At 41.2% G+C, this 16,594-nt stretch overlaps 1 protein-coding gene across 1 annotated transcript; it reads right to left on the bottom strand.

The window, feature by feature from the left end:
• Nucleotides 1-751: 751 nt before the first annotated feature.
• LOC139722249 (small ribosomal subunit protein uS3A-like) lies at nucleotides 752-15,120 on the bottom strand. The gene is made up of 6 exons (XM_071633558.1): nucleotides 15,075-15,120; nucleotides 5,923-6,147; nucleotides 5,162-5,444; nucleotides 3,743-3,885; nucleotides 2,186-2,340; nucleotides 752-833 (listed from the first exon to the last, which is right to left on the bottom strand). Exons 1-5 carry the CDS (start codon nucleotides 15,102-15,104, stop codon nucleotides 2,209-2,211), a joined length of 813 nt encoding a protein of 270 aa, XP_071489659.1. The 5' UTR covers nucleotides 15,105-15,120; the 3' UTR covers nucleotides 752-833; nucleotides 2,186-2,208.
• Between the last annotated feature and the right edge of the window lie 1,474 nt (nucleotides 15,121-16,594).

Genomic DNA, 16,594 nt, shown 5'->3' with positions numbered 1-16,594 from the left:
AAACACAAAATTATCTCACCCATTGCCAGGGAAGCCACATTATAACAAAATTATAAATAATGTAAATGAGGTACTGCCTCTCACGAGGTGAATTTGGCAGTCCTCATTTTCCATTATTGTATTTTACAGCTGGTTTCATTATTGGCACGTTTACGAGGTATGGCTATAAAGAGGTCAATTCAGTGGTCTTGGTGACCTTGTTATAGTGTGGTTTCCCTGTAGCTGATCAGTCGACATCACCACAGCATTTATGATCACACTTTGTGAGAAAAAAGGGGAGAAGATATATGTCATATTAATGTTTGGTGCTGTTAAGATTCAAGAATGATGACTGAAATAGCAAGTCTGTCAATATTTTTGAATGAATGTCTACTTATTCCAAAAGGTACAAAAGATTATATGTTGTTTAGTTTTTGTTTTTAGCTCCTTAATAGCTTTTGGAATGTGCAACTTTAGGAAGTGAGGAAGGAAGGATGCACCATTAACATTGACAACACATTGTCAGCTCCTTAGAAATCACAATTTTTTTTCTTTGTAATTTTTTTTTCTTAGAATAATAAATAATTACATGTATATATCCAAGCAATACCCTCTAGATCAATACTTCATGAATTTTTGTGTGGTACATAGTGGTGAGGTAGAAGTTCATCTGGTACATCTACTAGCAAAGGGCATTACAAATGAGAATCCAATCCAATCATTCAAATGCAAATTAAACTGACAACAGATGTAAGCACATAAGACACAGTAATTTTGTTGGCATGTAACTTTGACCTTATGTTCTTTATTTACATTACAATGCCTTGTGGGATGATTTCCCCATCTCCGGAAAGCTGTAGAAAAATGTAAAACAAAGAAAACAAGAAAGAGCGTTATTATTCGATATAAGTCATAATTTGCAGTTGCCATTGATGAACATGCAAATTTGTCACAAGGATCTTTGAGTGCATCTTGTATTTGTTTGCACGTCAAAATGTCACTGACATGGAATATCAGTCATATCTTTTGTTTCTGGCAAGTGCCTTCCACACATACACACTCACTGCTTTGGAATGCTATCGAATCACATCTCCTATTCTCAGTAACAAAGCACACATGTAACAAAGCACACATGTACAGCAGCATAAAACTCACAATTTGCATGAGAGAGCTATTTCAGCTTTGAAGGGCAAGAACTGTTCTGAACTAGGCTTGCAAGTGTCTGATTGTACTATAGAAGTATTTACCATGTCACTGTTATTTCAGTAAACAAAATGATGGTACACAAAGAACTCATTTAGGCCTTATTTCACACAGATTTATTATCCCGAAGACTGCTTGAAGCGATCATAATAATTCTAGAGAATAAGTAGGAGAGGTGTATTGAATCCTTTGGTAAATTGTGACAAATTGAAATAATTTGACCTTAGCACTTCAACGAAATGAAAACTTGAACAGAGCATACAACAGATAATTTGAAAACATGATATGGCAAGTCTTTGTGTCATCTACAAGTTATCTACTATTACAAAATATATTCTTAGGAAACTTTTTTTCTGTCAATGTGGCCTTACATGGAGTACCCAATTACATATTATTTTAATGAAATGTCACTGATCTTATATTTTATTTATAAATCCCTTTCTGACCTAGCACACACATTACATTGGTCTTTTCAAGACAGAGGGTGTGAACCATTTCAAGCAGCTCAAATAGAAATAGTATTCTCAAAATCCTGCTTGTGGTTTCAAACCAACATTTGTGGAGCTCTGATCTGAGAAAATATTGACTTTGACAAAGCTACTTGAACTACATGGTATACGTAAAATTCAAGGTGTTCACTATACCATAGTGAACAGTTAAAGCTTTGTTTCCCCCTTTTGAACATTCTCAATCAGCTCTTATAACAGCAAATCTGATTAATAACCAAAGCCTTGTCTAGAAAAAGAAATTCTATGGTAGAACCCCAAGTCCAGACAGCTGAAGACTCAATGCCACAGTACTTGCAGTTATACATTTATTACAGGTAGTATTCACAGTTAGCAATTGGATCAAAGTCTTCGAAGGACCATGTCTCACTCCCTACTCCAGTACTGTGGTCCCAGTTCTGGTTTACACCCCATTCTGGTATTCCCTACATGAGGGTTTCTTCCGACTTACATATGAAAGCCATATCTTGAGGCGACTAGAAAAAAAGGCTACTCACTTCACGTTGAAGAGAGAAGCCCTTCACATCATTGGCTGTTGGGGTGGGGGCTGTGCCACAGGGGCAGCGGCCATGGGCTGCTGGGCTGGGGGTGGTTGCTGTGGCTGTTGAGGCTGCTGGGCTGCTGGCTGCTGCTGGTCTATGGGCTTGGCTCCCTAACCATTCACAATTGAATGGAAGAACGGGGGGGGGGGGGGGGGGGGGGGGGGGGGGAATAAAGACCCATCATCAATAAAACCATACTGTGTGAAAGTGAGTATGACATACACTAAGGCATTTACGGACGAAGCAGTGTGTACATGAATGCAGATCATGACAATAGGTTTCATTTGGAACACAGAAAATTCACAGGTGAAACTCTTGCGATGAAACATTGGGGTGGAAATCTCACCTGACTTTATCCTATGCTAATAAAGTGGACAGGCACTTCTGCTTTATCTTTCCCTGCATGTTAGCTGCCATTTTCTGTGATTCACTTGAGAGTGACCCATGGGTTGGCATAAAATCTAACTACCGGTACTGTAAAAGTGAAAATTTTCGCAGTGCTGAAATTTTTGCACATTTCGGGCAACCAGAAACTAGCGCAAAAATAAAAGCACGCAAATATTTTGCTTGCCATATGTTCCAGTAGTTGATGTCTTGATTCTGCGGAATTAAAAACACATGAAACTCATCTTACCTGGCCAAGCGCAAAAAATTAGTCACACAAAACTAACCACTTTTACAGTATGCCCAAATACGATTATCACATAATGATTTGAACGGAACAATGCTGAGGTATTACAAGAGGCAAAAAATAAACAAATAATAAAAAATCTTACCATATCCTTTGAACTTACTAGGTGCATCTAATAATTGAGAAAAGTTTGTTCTGTCACTCTTCAGCCTGATACCAACTTCATGTTGCATATATAGCTGGTGAATTCTCAACTGGAAAGTTCTGGTAAGACAGGTCATTGAACACTGTGATGTTTAGGATTGCACTGGTGACTTCAAATTTCATAACCTCAGGAGTCCTACAATCAGTTCATCATGAATGTTCATATATCCACAAATAAAAAGATTCATGAGGCTATCAAAATCAGCCATGTTGCAAAGTTGCCCGGTTATGAGGAAATAAAAATGCAAGGATGAACAAATGGAAGACAGACAGCCAATACATGTTACGCCACTGGCACAATACATGTTATGCCACTGGCACCGTTTCCAGTAGCAGAGGCGACTCCCGTTAAAATTAAGTTCTCAGGACCAGCAGTTTTCTTTCGTTATATCAAAATTTTGTTATAGCCGAGCAGTAAAGTACATAAAGTTATATAGCTGATAATTCTGGGATCTTAATTTCTACTTTGGTATAAGAGTTTAGATTTAACTGTGTTCATTATAACAGGAGTGCACTGTAGTAATGCCTTAATGAAAGATTACTTGAATTTTTTTTAAATCTTTTTTTTGACAATGTGAGAGAACAGGTTGTGTATGTGTCTGTGAGTGCCTGTCTGTGTGTATTTATGTTTGTGCGTGTTCGTGAAGGAGAGAGAGAGAGAGAGAGAGAGTACTAACCTTCTGCTCAGACCATGGCTGGGCAGGTGGCTCCTCATCCTTGGGCTCTGAGATGCTGATGACATCTGGGAGAGGCTTCTTTGGTCCCATCTTTCCCGTCTGGTCAAATGGTCTCATGATCTTGACCTTGATGCCAAGCACCCCTAGAAGAGAAAAACAGATGTATACAAATAAATAGCCCACAATCTTAAACAATCTCTTCAAACTTGCCCTAAAACAAATGAACAACATGCAAAATTGTAATCTCTTTTTAAAATGTGCTTCAAAATCACCAAAGCTGATAAGAAACTTAGCTAATAGCATTACAATCCCGGTTTCAAAATTAATATGCATACTCAAAATGGAAAGATTAAATACTGAACTCAAGAAAAGGAAGTGTAAACAACAACTCAAAACAAAACAGAAGCATGAGACAAGTCAACCAACCACACCCTAAAGTTCCCACGTAATATCAGTAGTCTACATCTACAAGTTTAATTCTACCTACCATGGTATACATAGCAAGGGGAATGAGGGAGTTGTCTCTATGTTCTTTCACTATGCTAACATCATTTAAAAAAACCTGAAAAACTACTGAAATATAGATGGCCTCATGGTAATCATGCGAAAGTAACATCCACGCATGAAGAGACTGGTGTGACATGATCACGTGAAAGTAACATCCCATGCATGAAGAAACTGGTGTGACATGATCACAACATGGCAACTATGGGTCTGCTTCTATTCTAAACAAGATATTACAGATTTCCAAGTACAATCACAATACATATCCAGCATGAAATGACTTGGAGTAAACACATTTTACCCTTCAATGTATAAAAATACATAATTCCAAGCAATTACTAGTAGTCGTTTGCAGTGTGGTGAATAGGAGGGGTATTAAATGTTTATTATAGCAACAGAGCACGCAGCCAGGTGTAGGCTAGAAACTCATGGCAATCTAAATGGTTGCCTCAATGTCTCACCTAATAGACCAACTTCACATTTGTTCAGTCTCATGAGAACTGAAAAGGCGGCAAAATATTAGTATATTCTTTTCTTTGCTTTTTCTTTTTGCCAATTAAATTTCCATGAGCAAAAATAACATGTACTGTATACGAGGCATATTTCACAACGTTCTTATTTTTGTGAATTTCACAAGTCAACTGATATTTACTGAATCAACATCTTGAGAAAATATTGCCACCCATCGGACAAATGCCTCATTAGTGTATCATCATGGTGGGAAAACACTAAATATTCTCCTGAAAAGGGATAATGAAACATTTCTCATTCCATCATCATGCTTCTTGATCGTGAATTCAATCATTCACAAAACTGTCATAACAAGTCCCAATATCCAAAATATCATACTCATAAACCATAATGCATGTACAGTGTGTGACTGCATAATTATGTTCTGTGGTAAAGAAAACTCACCCTGCCTCAACATGACATGCCTGATGGCGACATCGACGTAGTCCTTGACGGGGTTTCCGCTGTGGATCATGAGGCCGTCGACGAACTTCATCGACTTGGCCCTCTGACCTCGCAGCTTGCCGGAGACGACCACCTCGCAGCCCTTGGCTCCGCTCTCCATGATGAAGCGCAGGACGCCATAGCATGCCCTCCTGACGGCCAGACCACCGATGAGCTTGTAGCGCAGGGACTCGCACTGGGCAATGGCACACAGACCACGGGTGGCAACCTTCTCAGCGTAGAGCTGCAGACATAGAACCCAAAGATTAGTAAGTTGAAAAGACCTCCGTATTTCTGGATGTCAGTCTGTCATGACACTGCTATGGGTGATCTGTTAAAACATCTACCTCTTCTCTTTACTTTTCCTCTTTACTAACTTCACTTTTAACAATTTCTAATAAGAAAAAAGTCAGGATATTTACTGGTCAGGTGTAAAGTCTCTGAGAACAATATACATTTCACATTCTTCCCATCTATCACAACATGAATTGGCAGGCAGTAACCAAAACAGGTATGAAACTGCAATGAACAAGAGATTTTCATTATGGAATCAATGATGTGGCATCACACAATGCATGTATTGCACTCTGATGGATGAGAGCTAGGCCTAATAAGCTTTTGTGAGATGCCAAGAAAGACTTTCACTATAAACTCCTCTTTCTTCAGAATTGAAATATCCATACAACAACGCATAGATCATGGGTCTAATTCCACAACGATACCTCGACACTGCTCTCAGCAAAGTTGAACCTCTTCTGCACCACAGCAGTGAGTTCGCGGATGCGCCTGCCCTTCTCTCCGAGCACACTCTGGGTGCGTGTGGCCAGGATAATGATCTCAGTCCTGGTTGGCGTCACACGGACCTCCACACCGCTGTAGCCATCCTCGGCCAACTCCCGTGTCAAGAACTCGTTCAATTCAGCACGGAAAACTCCATCTGCGACGAACTGCAATAGATTGAATACAGTAGGATCAGCAAAACTCAGGTAATGGCGTAAACAATAACAAAAAAATGACAACTCTTGACCATTTACCATCCACTGGAAAAAAGAATATAATAAAAACATCCTTTTGGAACCATAATGGAGCCCACTAAGTCACGTTCCCGCCCAGACCATTACAACACTTAAAAAGAGTAATGTACAGAAGTCTCATTTCCTCCGCTTCAATTCAATCTGTAACATAGTGTGAGGTTTCGTTAAAAAAACTAAAAATGCCGACCCACTTTTGTACACAGTTTTTGGTATCTAGTGGAAAATACAGTGCGTGTATTGTGATAGCAGAGAAATACCACTATTACAACTAACTTGACTAGAACCTACATCTTCAAAATTCTAAATTTCTTTGATTATACACTGCTTTGTTTTAGTTTGAAGATGTCCATTGGTTCATGAATTAATTCACTATGTTACACTAACTTTACCATGTACATGTGATGCAAATGTAGAACTTTTGTATCCATGTAGATATCTCAAATTCTGCATGCCCAAATTGCATCAAAATCACAGGAAATACTTAAATAGCTGATTTCCAATCACTTACATAAACTTTTACCGGGAAGCATCAATATCGATGTCAACTTTTATTTTGTCGCTCAAAACAACAACCCACTCTTCATGAGTGATCACGGCATACATTGGCTGCACAATCTGAAACGCGAGCGATTGGAAATAAGCTATTTAACCCGTTGAAGACAGACTGATTTTGCTACAACACGCATTTCCCATAGACACCTGCACGAGTATACTCGGGACTCGTCCTCAACGGGTTAAATATTTCATGTGATTTTGGTGCAATTTGTCGTTCACAACAGGAAAGTCCCTTAGTCATCTCCAAAAATTAATCCAATATCCCAAATTTCGAAAATCCCGAATTTAAAAAATGCAGAATCGGCGCACCTTTTCTGAAGCGTGCGAATTAAGTCCCGTGTTAAGAATTCGGGTTGCCAAAAAAGTGCTAAAAATCTAGAAATACGCCATTCTGTTGCAAGATTTTTTGCTTATCGCAAGCTCAGAGCGTGATGGTATCCACAAAGACGCAAAAAACCCCACAAAATCTCTGTAACTTTAGGGATCTGCATGCTGATGCAGTGACTTAATATACAGGGGTTGAATGCAAGTGCCAACTCGCCAGAATTCGGACACCAACAGGCGCCGCAACGTCCCCGATGCAACCTTGCGCCAACAAGGTATGGCGTGGTGCATTTTTCAGCAGCCTTCACTTGATCGCGTTCTCACAGCGTCTGGTAAGGCTAGACTATCAATATTTTCCTATTGCTTCCCTCTGTGTAGATAATGTATACAGACTGCCTCCAAGATTTGTTACGCCTATTTTACGGCCTGTTACGTGCCGTCGTGTTTTGTTGGCAAGTTGCATTCTTCATGGCATTTCAAAATGACATCCAAGGTAAGGTTTCTCCTTAGCACCACGACTGCTATGGCAAATGTTTGGACAATTCAAAAATCTGACACGGCATCCACGGCAATCACGGCTTGTCACGTTTGCCTATCCCGTCTCACCGCGTCATCTCACGTCCATCCCTTTTTGACTACGGTGGCATGAAACGTGACTGCCGGCCATGCCATGGCTGCCAGGGGCCAGGAACATGGTGATAAACTGATAGACTATAGTCCAGGCCTCGAAATAGGATTTTGGAGGGGCAAGGCCATTTAGAAAAGGGCACTTTTTCCAAGAGGCCAGGGCACTTAGGTCAGTCAGAGGGGCACCAAGGCCACATTCGAAAGGGCATGTTGGGTGTTTATACGTGATGTGAATGCCCCATAGAGCTGTATGCTATCAACCGTGCTGCTACACTCCAGCAGCGCACGCACACATAAGATCTCTCCGCAGCAGACGACGTTAGGCAGTAGGCCATACGCAATACGATGTAGGTTCTGTAATACAGTACGTTCTCAACGCACACGCCGCGCTCGCTTTGGAGCACTTCAGGCGCCATTTTGCTTTGAGCATGCGGCGCGGGTCGGGCGGGCATGAATGCAGAGCGAGAGAGATGGCAATGCTCCCAGCTGTCCGACAGGCCTGGCATTTTTTAGCATGGCTTGCGACCACCTGCTCCGGTTCGCCGCCGCTGCCTAGCTAGTAACTCTATGGCCGCTGCGCTGCGGAGGCAGTCAGGACGGTAAAAGCCGGTCGGGTGTAGACGCATGTACGTACACGTCGTCTCGTATCTCGGAAAGATACTTTGAGTTTGAATCAGATATATTGGGACGCGAGTGAACTGAAGGTATGATATTTGAGTAGACTTTGAGAAAGGGCATATTGTACGTCATACATAATAACTTTCATTCTAAAAGGGCACCACTGCCACAAGAAAAAGGGCACATTTTTTTTTTTTGGCCGTAACTTTGATCAAGGAAAGAAAGGCATTGCGGCCAATGAGAGGGGCACCGACGGCCATGGCCGTCGGTAGCCGTCGGTTAATTCGAGGCCTGATAGTCTATAGATATGCCACGGGGAACATCATGTAATTGTAAATGCAGCATAGAATATGTCATTGTCAAGCTGGTCAGAAACATCTATATAAGTGTAGTCTAATGTTGATTACCATTAAGTCGCCAGATATTCACATCGCATGTAACACGCACTGCGATTGGAGATCAGCTGGTGCTGGGCCTGGGGCGACGGATTTTCATCGCTCTCAAGACATTCCTAATTCACCTTTTTCCTCCTTAAAAACACAAATAATCATAATCCAAATGCACGATGCAATATCCCCCGTTGAAAGCCACGAAAAAGATAGTCGGGCCGCTGATTGGCTGACCGTCCAGCCGTCCGCTTCCCTGCACAGCGCAGTGTGCGAGATTCACTACTCCATGGATCGGTGTGGTGTACACAATGCGTTGCACTCAACATGCGTGCTTGCCTTCGTGTTACGTAGCGGTTATGGCGGCAACCTCGGCTGAAGAGCTCCCATCAGTACACAACGCTACACAAACCATACAATATGGCGACCAATTTGCATTGTGGTGTTGAGCTTCTATGTGTGTCGCTCCACACCCGTACATGTCGCTACCATACATATCGCATGCATTGATACACACACACCAACGAACACATCGAACAACTTCACAAATTCACACCTTAAAATCATGTAAAAATATGACTTATCAAATCTCAAACACAACGATAGCTTCACTGAATAGATCTACATGGTTACACCGAAGGAGGAAAATATTTTGCCAAAAATCGAAAATTTGATGTAAAAATGCAGAGTTTATAGTATCAAAATGTTCGGCCGATCGCGCTGGAAATCGTCGCACAAAAATGTTATAACGTTGTGGGAAAATATGTAAATGACGGGAGTAAAGAGCCAATGATGACGCAGCTTCGGTGTATTCTAGCTCCCGATTCATGAATGAAAAATGACGTCATTGTCAATGCGTGCGAGGGCAGTAGCGAATTGCGCATGCGCAGTTTTCAGGGCACAATCCTTCATGAAATGTATGTTATCATATGTAACAGGTCTCAAAACCATTTTCAATGCAAGAATGTTTTTGATTTCGAATGGATTTCAGGTGGCAGACTAATTCAAATGCGATGATGCACAATGCATTCTATTCCTACACTGAAGTGTGTGTATAACACGCGCTAGGCCTACAGCCGCTAGTTAATAAGTTGCGCGCTATGGGCGGCGAACCAATTCAATGCAATGCCTGTCGTTTAGTTGGTACTTGGTACTTGGTTGAGGTCCTCCTGAATACTCCTACTGGAGTTTTGACTGGAGGTGCCGGAGGGTGGACATTTAAACAATTATTCCATTTAATAACATCTCCTTAAATTTAGCAGAATCCGTTTGTGTGATTACGGAAGAAGGAAGTTCATTCCATGCTTTAATTGTGCGGGGAAAAAATGAGTTTCTGTGGACTTCCAGTCTGGAGGATGGTACTTCAAACTGATGAGAATGTCCGCGTCTACTTCGGATAAGCTTGGGTTTAGTGTGTGATAAATAATCAATATCCAATCTATTATTCAACATTTTGTGAAAACAAGTCAGGCGATGTGCTTCTCGTCTTGTTTGGAGTGACTTCCATCCAAGGGAGTTCAGGAGTTGAGTGACGCTAGATTCCTTGCTGTAGGTGTTGGTGACAAAACGTGCAGCTTGTCTCTGGATTCTCTCGATGGATGAAATATTTTTGTCAGTGTAAGGATCCCATGCGGCAACAGCGTATTCCAAGTGTGGTCTTACTAAGGTAGAATATAATTTTTGCTTGACAGTGGATGAACAATGATGAAAATTACGCCGGAGGAAGTTCAATACACTCGCAGCTTTAGAGGTTGAGTAGTGAGTATGGCAATTCCAGCGTAGGTCGTTTTGGATTTTGATGCCTAAGTACTTGATCTCCTTAGTTCCTTGGAGGGTAACACCACTAATGTTGTAGGATGCTTTACCTGGAGACCTCTGTCTAGTGACTCGCATAAATTCACATTTGGTAGGATTAAACTGCATGCCCCATCTGTGAGACCATTTGACCATTACGTCGAGGTCCTTTTGGAGATCACTCATATCATTCGGTGATTTAATTGGGCGATATAATAAACAATCATCGGCGAAGAGCCTAGTGGTACTGGAGACTTCTTTCTGGATGTCATTAATATACAGTAAAAACAGATGAGGGCCAAGCACTGTACCTTGTGGCGTACCACTCAAGACTGGATACCATTCAGAGCTCTTCCCATTTACACATACACGTTGAACACGCTTGGTAAGGAAATTTGTAATCCATCGCAAAATGTTAGAGCGAACTCCATAAAAATTCAACTTCTGGATTAGTTTTTTGTGTGGGATGACATCAAAAGCCTTTGAGAGATCCAATGCAAGAACATCTGTTGGGATGTTACTATCCAAGTTCTTTGCGAGGTCATTTACAGTGAGTACAAGCTGTGACTCGCAGGATCTGTGCTTCCGAAACGCATGTTGGTTGTCGGAGAGAATGCTTTGTTCACTTAAATGATTCATTAATTGACTGTCGATTATATGTTCTAACAGTTTGCAGCATGTGCAGGTGAGAGAAATTGGACGATAATTTGCAGGGTCAGTGGTAGAGCCCTTTTTAAAAAGGGGGGCAACATTAGCACTTTTCCAGTCAAGCGGGAGTTCCCCTGAGTCAAGGGACTGTTGAAAGATGAACTGTAAAACAGGAGCCAATTCATCAGCAGCTATCTTAAGGGCTTGGTTCTGAATTTGGTCAGGACCGATGGCTTTTGATGTATTAATATTAAGCAGCAGTTTACGTACACCATCAACACTGATCTTAATAGGTGGCATTTCGGGAAAAGAACTAGTTTGTAACTCAGGCAAGGGAGAACATTCATCTTCAGCTTCAGTAGAGAAGACGCTCTGGAAATGAGTGGCAAAAGTTTCTGCTTTCTCCTGATCAGTTGTAATCAAAACATCATTAACTTTAAGTGTCTGGATACCTGTATTATCTGTTCGTCTAGATTTAATATATCTCCAAAATTCCTTGGGCCGATCATCTTCAAGGATTAAAGAGACATACTGTCTGTGAGCAGTGCGTATGGCACGATCGACTTGCTTCCGTACCGAAATGAATTTATCCCAATCAGACTTAATACCACTTTTCTTAGCACGAATATAAAACTTCTCTTTTTTACTACAAAGGCGTTTCAATTTAGACGAAAACCAAGGAGGACGAGGTCGTCCCTTGGTAAACTTACGAGGAACATTATCTAATACAATATTGTTTAGAGAATTCTTGAACCAGGTCCAGTTCTCATCAACAGAACGAGTATCAGGTTTCATTTTGAAAAAGTCCTGCCCTAATTCCTTGGCCGACTTTACGAAACCTTCACTATTCACTTTCCTCCACAAGGAGATTTTACGTTGTGGTTTCATTGGAAGTTCAATTTTAGTGAGCAATTTGGCCAGAACAATAAAATGATCACTTATTCCAGCACGAGGGGAAACCTCTGGAATTAAATCAGGATGAGAGGTTAATAAAAGATCCAAAGTGTTTTCAGTCCCGGTAGTGTAATCATGTCGTGTAGAAAACGAAACCTTCTGTGTCAGGTGATTATTTATGATGAGGTCAGACAAAGATTCTTGTAATGCACCTTTGGGTATGCTATGAGAGAGATCTGACCAATCTAAACCAGGCACATTAAAGTCACCCCCTAAAACAATTATTGAGGAACTTGCTGAAGCATTAAGTGTGGCAAGGTTAGAATCCAATTCCAGAAGGGGAGCTATATTCTTATCAGGCGGCCGATAAAAACAGCCAATTTGAAAAGTGCGGCCTTGTATTGAGGCCTGACACCAAATTTGTTCAGTACTACTTTCCAGATCCGTGCGTTGGAAACATGGAATAGAGTTCTTTACCCCTATAAAAACACCACCTCCATGAGCGTTCCGATCCTTTCTAAATACCTGGAAATATGATGGAAAAATTTCTGCAGATTTAATTGAGGGATCAAGCCAGGACTCTGTCCCAAGGATAATATCAATATCTTCTGATTCAATAAAAGAGCCCAGGATAGCTGCTTTGCCCTTTACACTGCAGCAATTAATAACAGCAATTTTAATACCATCAGTGTTTGGTTTACGTGGTGTACTTGAACCAGACCTATGTGGGTTATCCATAGGGGTTTTTGGGTGTGAACTTGAAGAGTGATTACTAATAAGATCAGATTTGAATAGGTGCACAGATGGGTTTCGGCTCTTCCCATTCTTCCCAATGACAGTCCAACCGTCATTAGTTCTCACACATTTCAGTGGGGAAGGATTCTTCATAAAAACTGTCTTGTTCACTGGTGTAGATCTAGGTGGGGTTGCACAACGCCAGCCGGTAGAGGATTTGCGTAGTGTAACTTTTGGTACATTATCTGACCTTGGGGGAATTGGACTGGATAATCTAGAAACTTTATCTTTGTAGTTTCCGTGATCACAATCAGAGTCGGAGCTATCACTCAGATATGACAGGCAATCAAAAGAGTTGCTAAGATCCAAACTGTTGTTTGAAGACTCAAATGAACTAATAAAATTTATATCGTCACATAAAAGACATAACCAGATGGCATCAGGATTCTTGGAGTGGAAATCCATAGTACAAATGGAGACATCTGAGCAGTTCAAGTGAAACCAGTTTTTGCACACTGAACATTGTATGCCAGAGTCTTTTACGGCATATTGGCATAGACCACATGGATGCTTGGGTTTTCGTCCGCGGCGTCGATGCCTGGGCTGTGAGATTAAACTCTTGGTAGTTTTAATCCAATCAGATCCTAAAGGGCCAGGATTTAAGTTTATATCACCAGCCAGAAGGTTTGTAATAATCAACAAAGGGAGATGACCTCTAGGGTAACCTAGGAATGGGGCAGAAGACACGTTCAGGCCATTTCCACAAGGCTTTTTGGCAGCAGAGTATGATAACAGCAGAGTATGATAACAGTTCACCAAGAACCTGGGACTCGGGAGTGTTCAAGTTCAAGTTTATTTAACCAATTCATTAAACATTTGACATTTTACAAAAGGATACAGCATTAAGAATAATGAATGGTTTGGGACCCCAAAAGAAGCAGAGCTTGTAAATAAGGATAGGAAATACACGTAAGTGGCGACTAAATTTATAGGATTGACGTTACACTACAATGTCTGCGAACTTATCAAGCCTCACTCCTTACAAGTGTTTAGACACTAGGACCTAACTCTAATAGTTCTACTGCAGTAGTAGCCCGACCAGACGCTGTTACGCTATGCGAAAACAGCGTCTGACGAGCGCGGCATGCAGCCTCAAAGTGAGGAACCTCAACACAACTACAAAACGTAGGAAAATGTATACTTTTCTCCTTTAAACAGAATACTTTACTCACGTTAAATGCATGTTTCTATTATAGAAGAATAGTTCGCCACACTGGGTCCATGGAGACCACTTGCGATAAGTCCGTGGAACAAATAAAATGACACTTTCTGGCGCAATTCCTGACCGTCGGGCTTCGTCGTTGCAGGATTCAAAATGGCGCCTTGACTTATGCGCATGCGTGACCGGATGTGCTCCAGAGCGAGCGCGTGTGCGTTGAAAGTGGCGTCTGCTACACAATAACCGTGGTATGGAGCTCAATGCTCCTCGCCCGACCAGACGCCAGCCGCCGCCAAGCCCAGTACAGTTTATAGCTGTATTAAAACTACTGTAACCGTGCGTACGCTGCTTGAGTGTAGCAGCACGGTCGACAGCGCGACCTTTCGAAAGGGCATTCACATCACGTGACCACCCGATATCTACATGTAAACTTGGCCTGGCGTGAAAGATTGTGTACGGTGTGGACATGCTGGATATGATGATCAATTTCGGTAAGTTTCATTACGTACACTTGAATACTGATAGCATCAGATGTAGAGTAAATATTGAAGAGTATACTCGATGAGTTTGAGGTGACAAAAATGAACGTAAGTATCAAAAGTCGAAGCTATCGTGATACGATTACGTCGCTCTCCTAGTGGTTGGTGGTCGCGCTCGTACAGCCCTGTCGCGACGTACCATGTACAGCGACTGGGCTGTGTATAGTTACTGCAGTAGTAATCACACGGTAATCTGGAGAAGTTGAACCTGTTGAGGCTTTCGCTAAGCAAGTGTGGCTAAGGGAGTGAATTTTGTCATATGGCCTGGTTGGTGCATTTACCGGCAGTTCTACGGTATCTGCTCGCACTGCACCCACTGGGCAGCAGGCACCTACATATTCTCGTCACGAGATGACCCAATTAAATCGACGAATATCAAACACTGGAATTATGATCCAAATGATCAGTACGACTGATTTTCAAATTCTATGTCATGACTTTGTTTTGAGGGCAAAACTTTACTGATAACATGTTTACTGTGTCTGATATGAAGTTTTATACCTTCCTCTTCTTTGAGATTTGTGCGGCCATTTTGGTGGCTTGCGTTGAAAAGGAAGATATTGGACAGTTTCTACCTGTAGATGGCGCTACATTACAATTATGGACCGGCGCGCCGGTCCATTTATAAGAGCATTTTAATTGATTTATTTTTATTCTCATTTTTTTTGTCATTGTATGAGTACACACAATGTCATACCCGCAGTTACACTGTCCAGACATCAGTTATACAAAGTTTATACGTGTTCTATCATAATGACAATGCTCTTATTCATTTGTCTATTCTGCATTCACCCTGCAGTATACGTCTTGTCGACCTGGGCAAAGTATAGTATGTTATTTCTATTGTCACAGTGATGTTCGTCTTTCAGTGTTTTTCCTTTTTTTGAAATATTATACTTCAATCAAAGAAGTAATTGATTTCAATAAAGTGATGATGCTATCGTGTACTTTGTTGTTTGCTTCTCTGGTTGTACAGTACTGGCACACAACTATCGATGCGTTCGGTGATTTTGCATTGCCGCTGTATGTCGAACTTTTTTTGTTTCTACTCTAGTTTTTTAACCCTACAGTCGGCTCTACTTTCAGTTCCTGTTGCCGGTGTTTTTATTTTTCTTTTCTCGGGACAACTCCCTTTCTTTCTATCCACCCTCTCCACCCCACCCCCTCTTTACTCTATCCATTCAGGCAGGAGAGCTTGAAAAAAGCGAGTATTATATATATTTGTTCATTTTTAAATTTACTCAAGTACTTACGACATTCTGTTATTTTGAAGTGATGACATCAATGCGAATATTAATTCAATATTGTTTTTTATACACACACGCACACACACACGCGCCTATCCACATATTGTATAAGAAAACTTTCATCAAAGGTAACATTATCTTCGCAAGAGGTACACCTGTAACTATACCTTGAAATATACAGTGACTGTGTTGCTATAGAAAAAATACACTTGTACTGTAAAACAGTTAAATTGATAACAAGTGACGAGACGAAGTTGGACTTACACTATCTTGAGCTGCTGGCCTCTTGGTAACACAGACTGATCAAAACAAAAATGACTGAGATCGGAATGTGGTGGTTGGTAGGGTGATGGACGATCGAAATTGAAACGGGGCTTCCACATAAATGATGCTTAGGGACCTATGAGAGGCCTACCATAACGTCAAAGGAAAGTCTTGTGGCTATCACATTCAAATATTATGTTATATCTCATAATGTAAAAGCCTTTGCACTGTAATCAGGCATTATACTAAAGCATATTAGACAGTTCTACAATTTCATGACCGAAAATTGACTTTTCCAGTGAGCTCTCTTTACAAAATTAAAGAACACGCAATAAATGAATCAAAGAGTGCATACTTATATTTCTTCATTCTAGTCTTCGAGACCTATAGGGTGGGGGCTCAGCCCCCATCACTATTTTTTTTTTTTTGCACCCGTACATAAGAATACATACGGCGTCATCACTTTGGGCCCTCACTTTTTTACCCCCTAAGTGGCACCAGATTTTTAAA

The sequence above is a fragment of the Diadema antillarum genome, unplaced genomic scaffold (assembly GCF_040938485.1).
Source record: "Diadema antillarum isolate AM-2024a unplaced genomic scaffold, OU_Dant_1.0 scf00000162, whole genome shotgun sequence".
Taxonomy (NCBI): domain Eukaryota; kingdom Metazoa; phylum Echinodermata; class Echinoidea; order Diadematoida; family Diadematidae; genus Diadema; species Diadema antillarum.
Note: the sequence above shows the minus strand (reverse complement) of the source record. Positions and strands in the feature narration are given on the sequence as shown.

What these genes read in the sequence shown, in the direction of transcription:
- LOC139722249 (XM_071633558.1), bottom strand. Translation starts at nt 15,104, where the DNA reads ATGGCCGCACAAATCTCAAAGAAGAGGAAG. An exon ending in AAATCTCAAAGAAGAGGAAG is followed by an intron (nt 6,148 to 15,074) that starts GTATAAAACTTC and finishes AATCTATTGCAG; the next exon opens with TTCGTCGCAGATGGAGTTTT. An exon ending in AGCCATGGTCTGAGCAGAAG is followed by an intron (nt 2,341 to 3,742) that starts GTTAGTACTCTC and finishes GTGAATGGTTAG; the next exon opens with GGAGCCAAGCCCATAGACCA.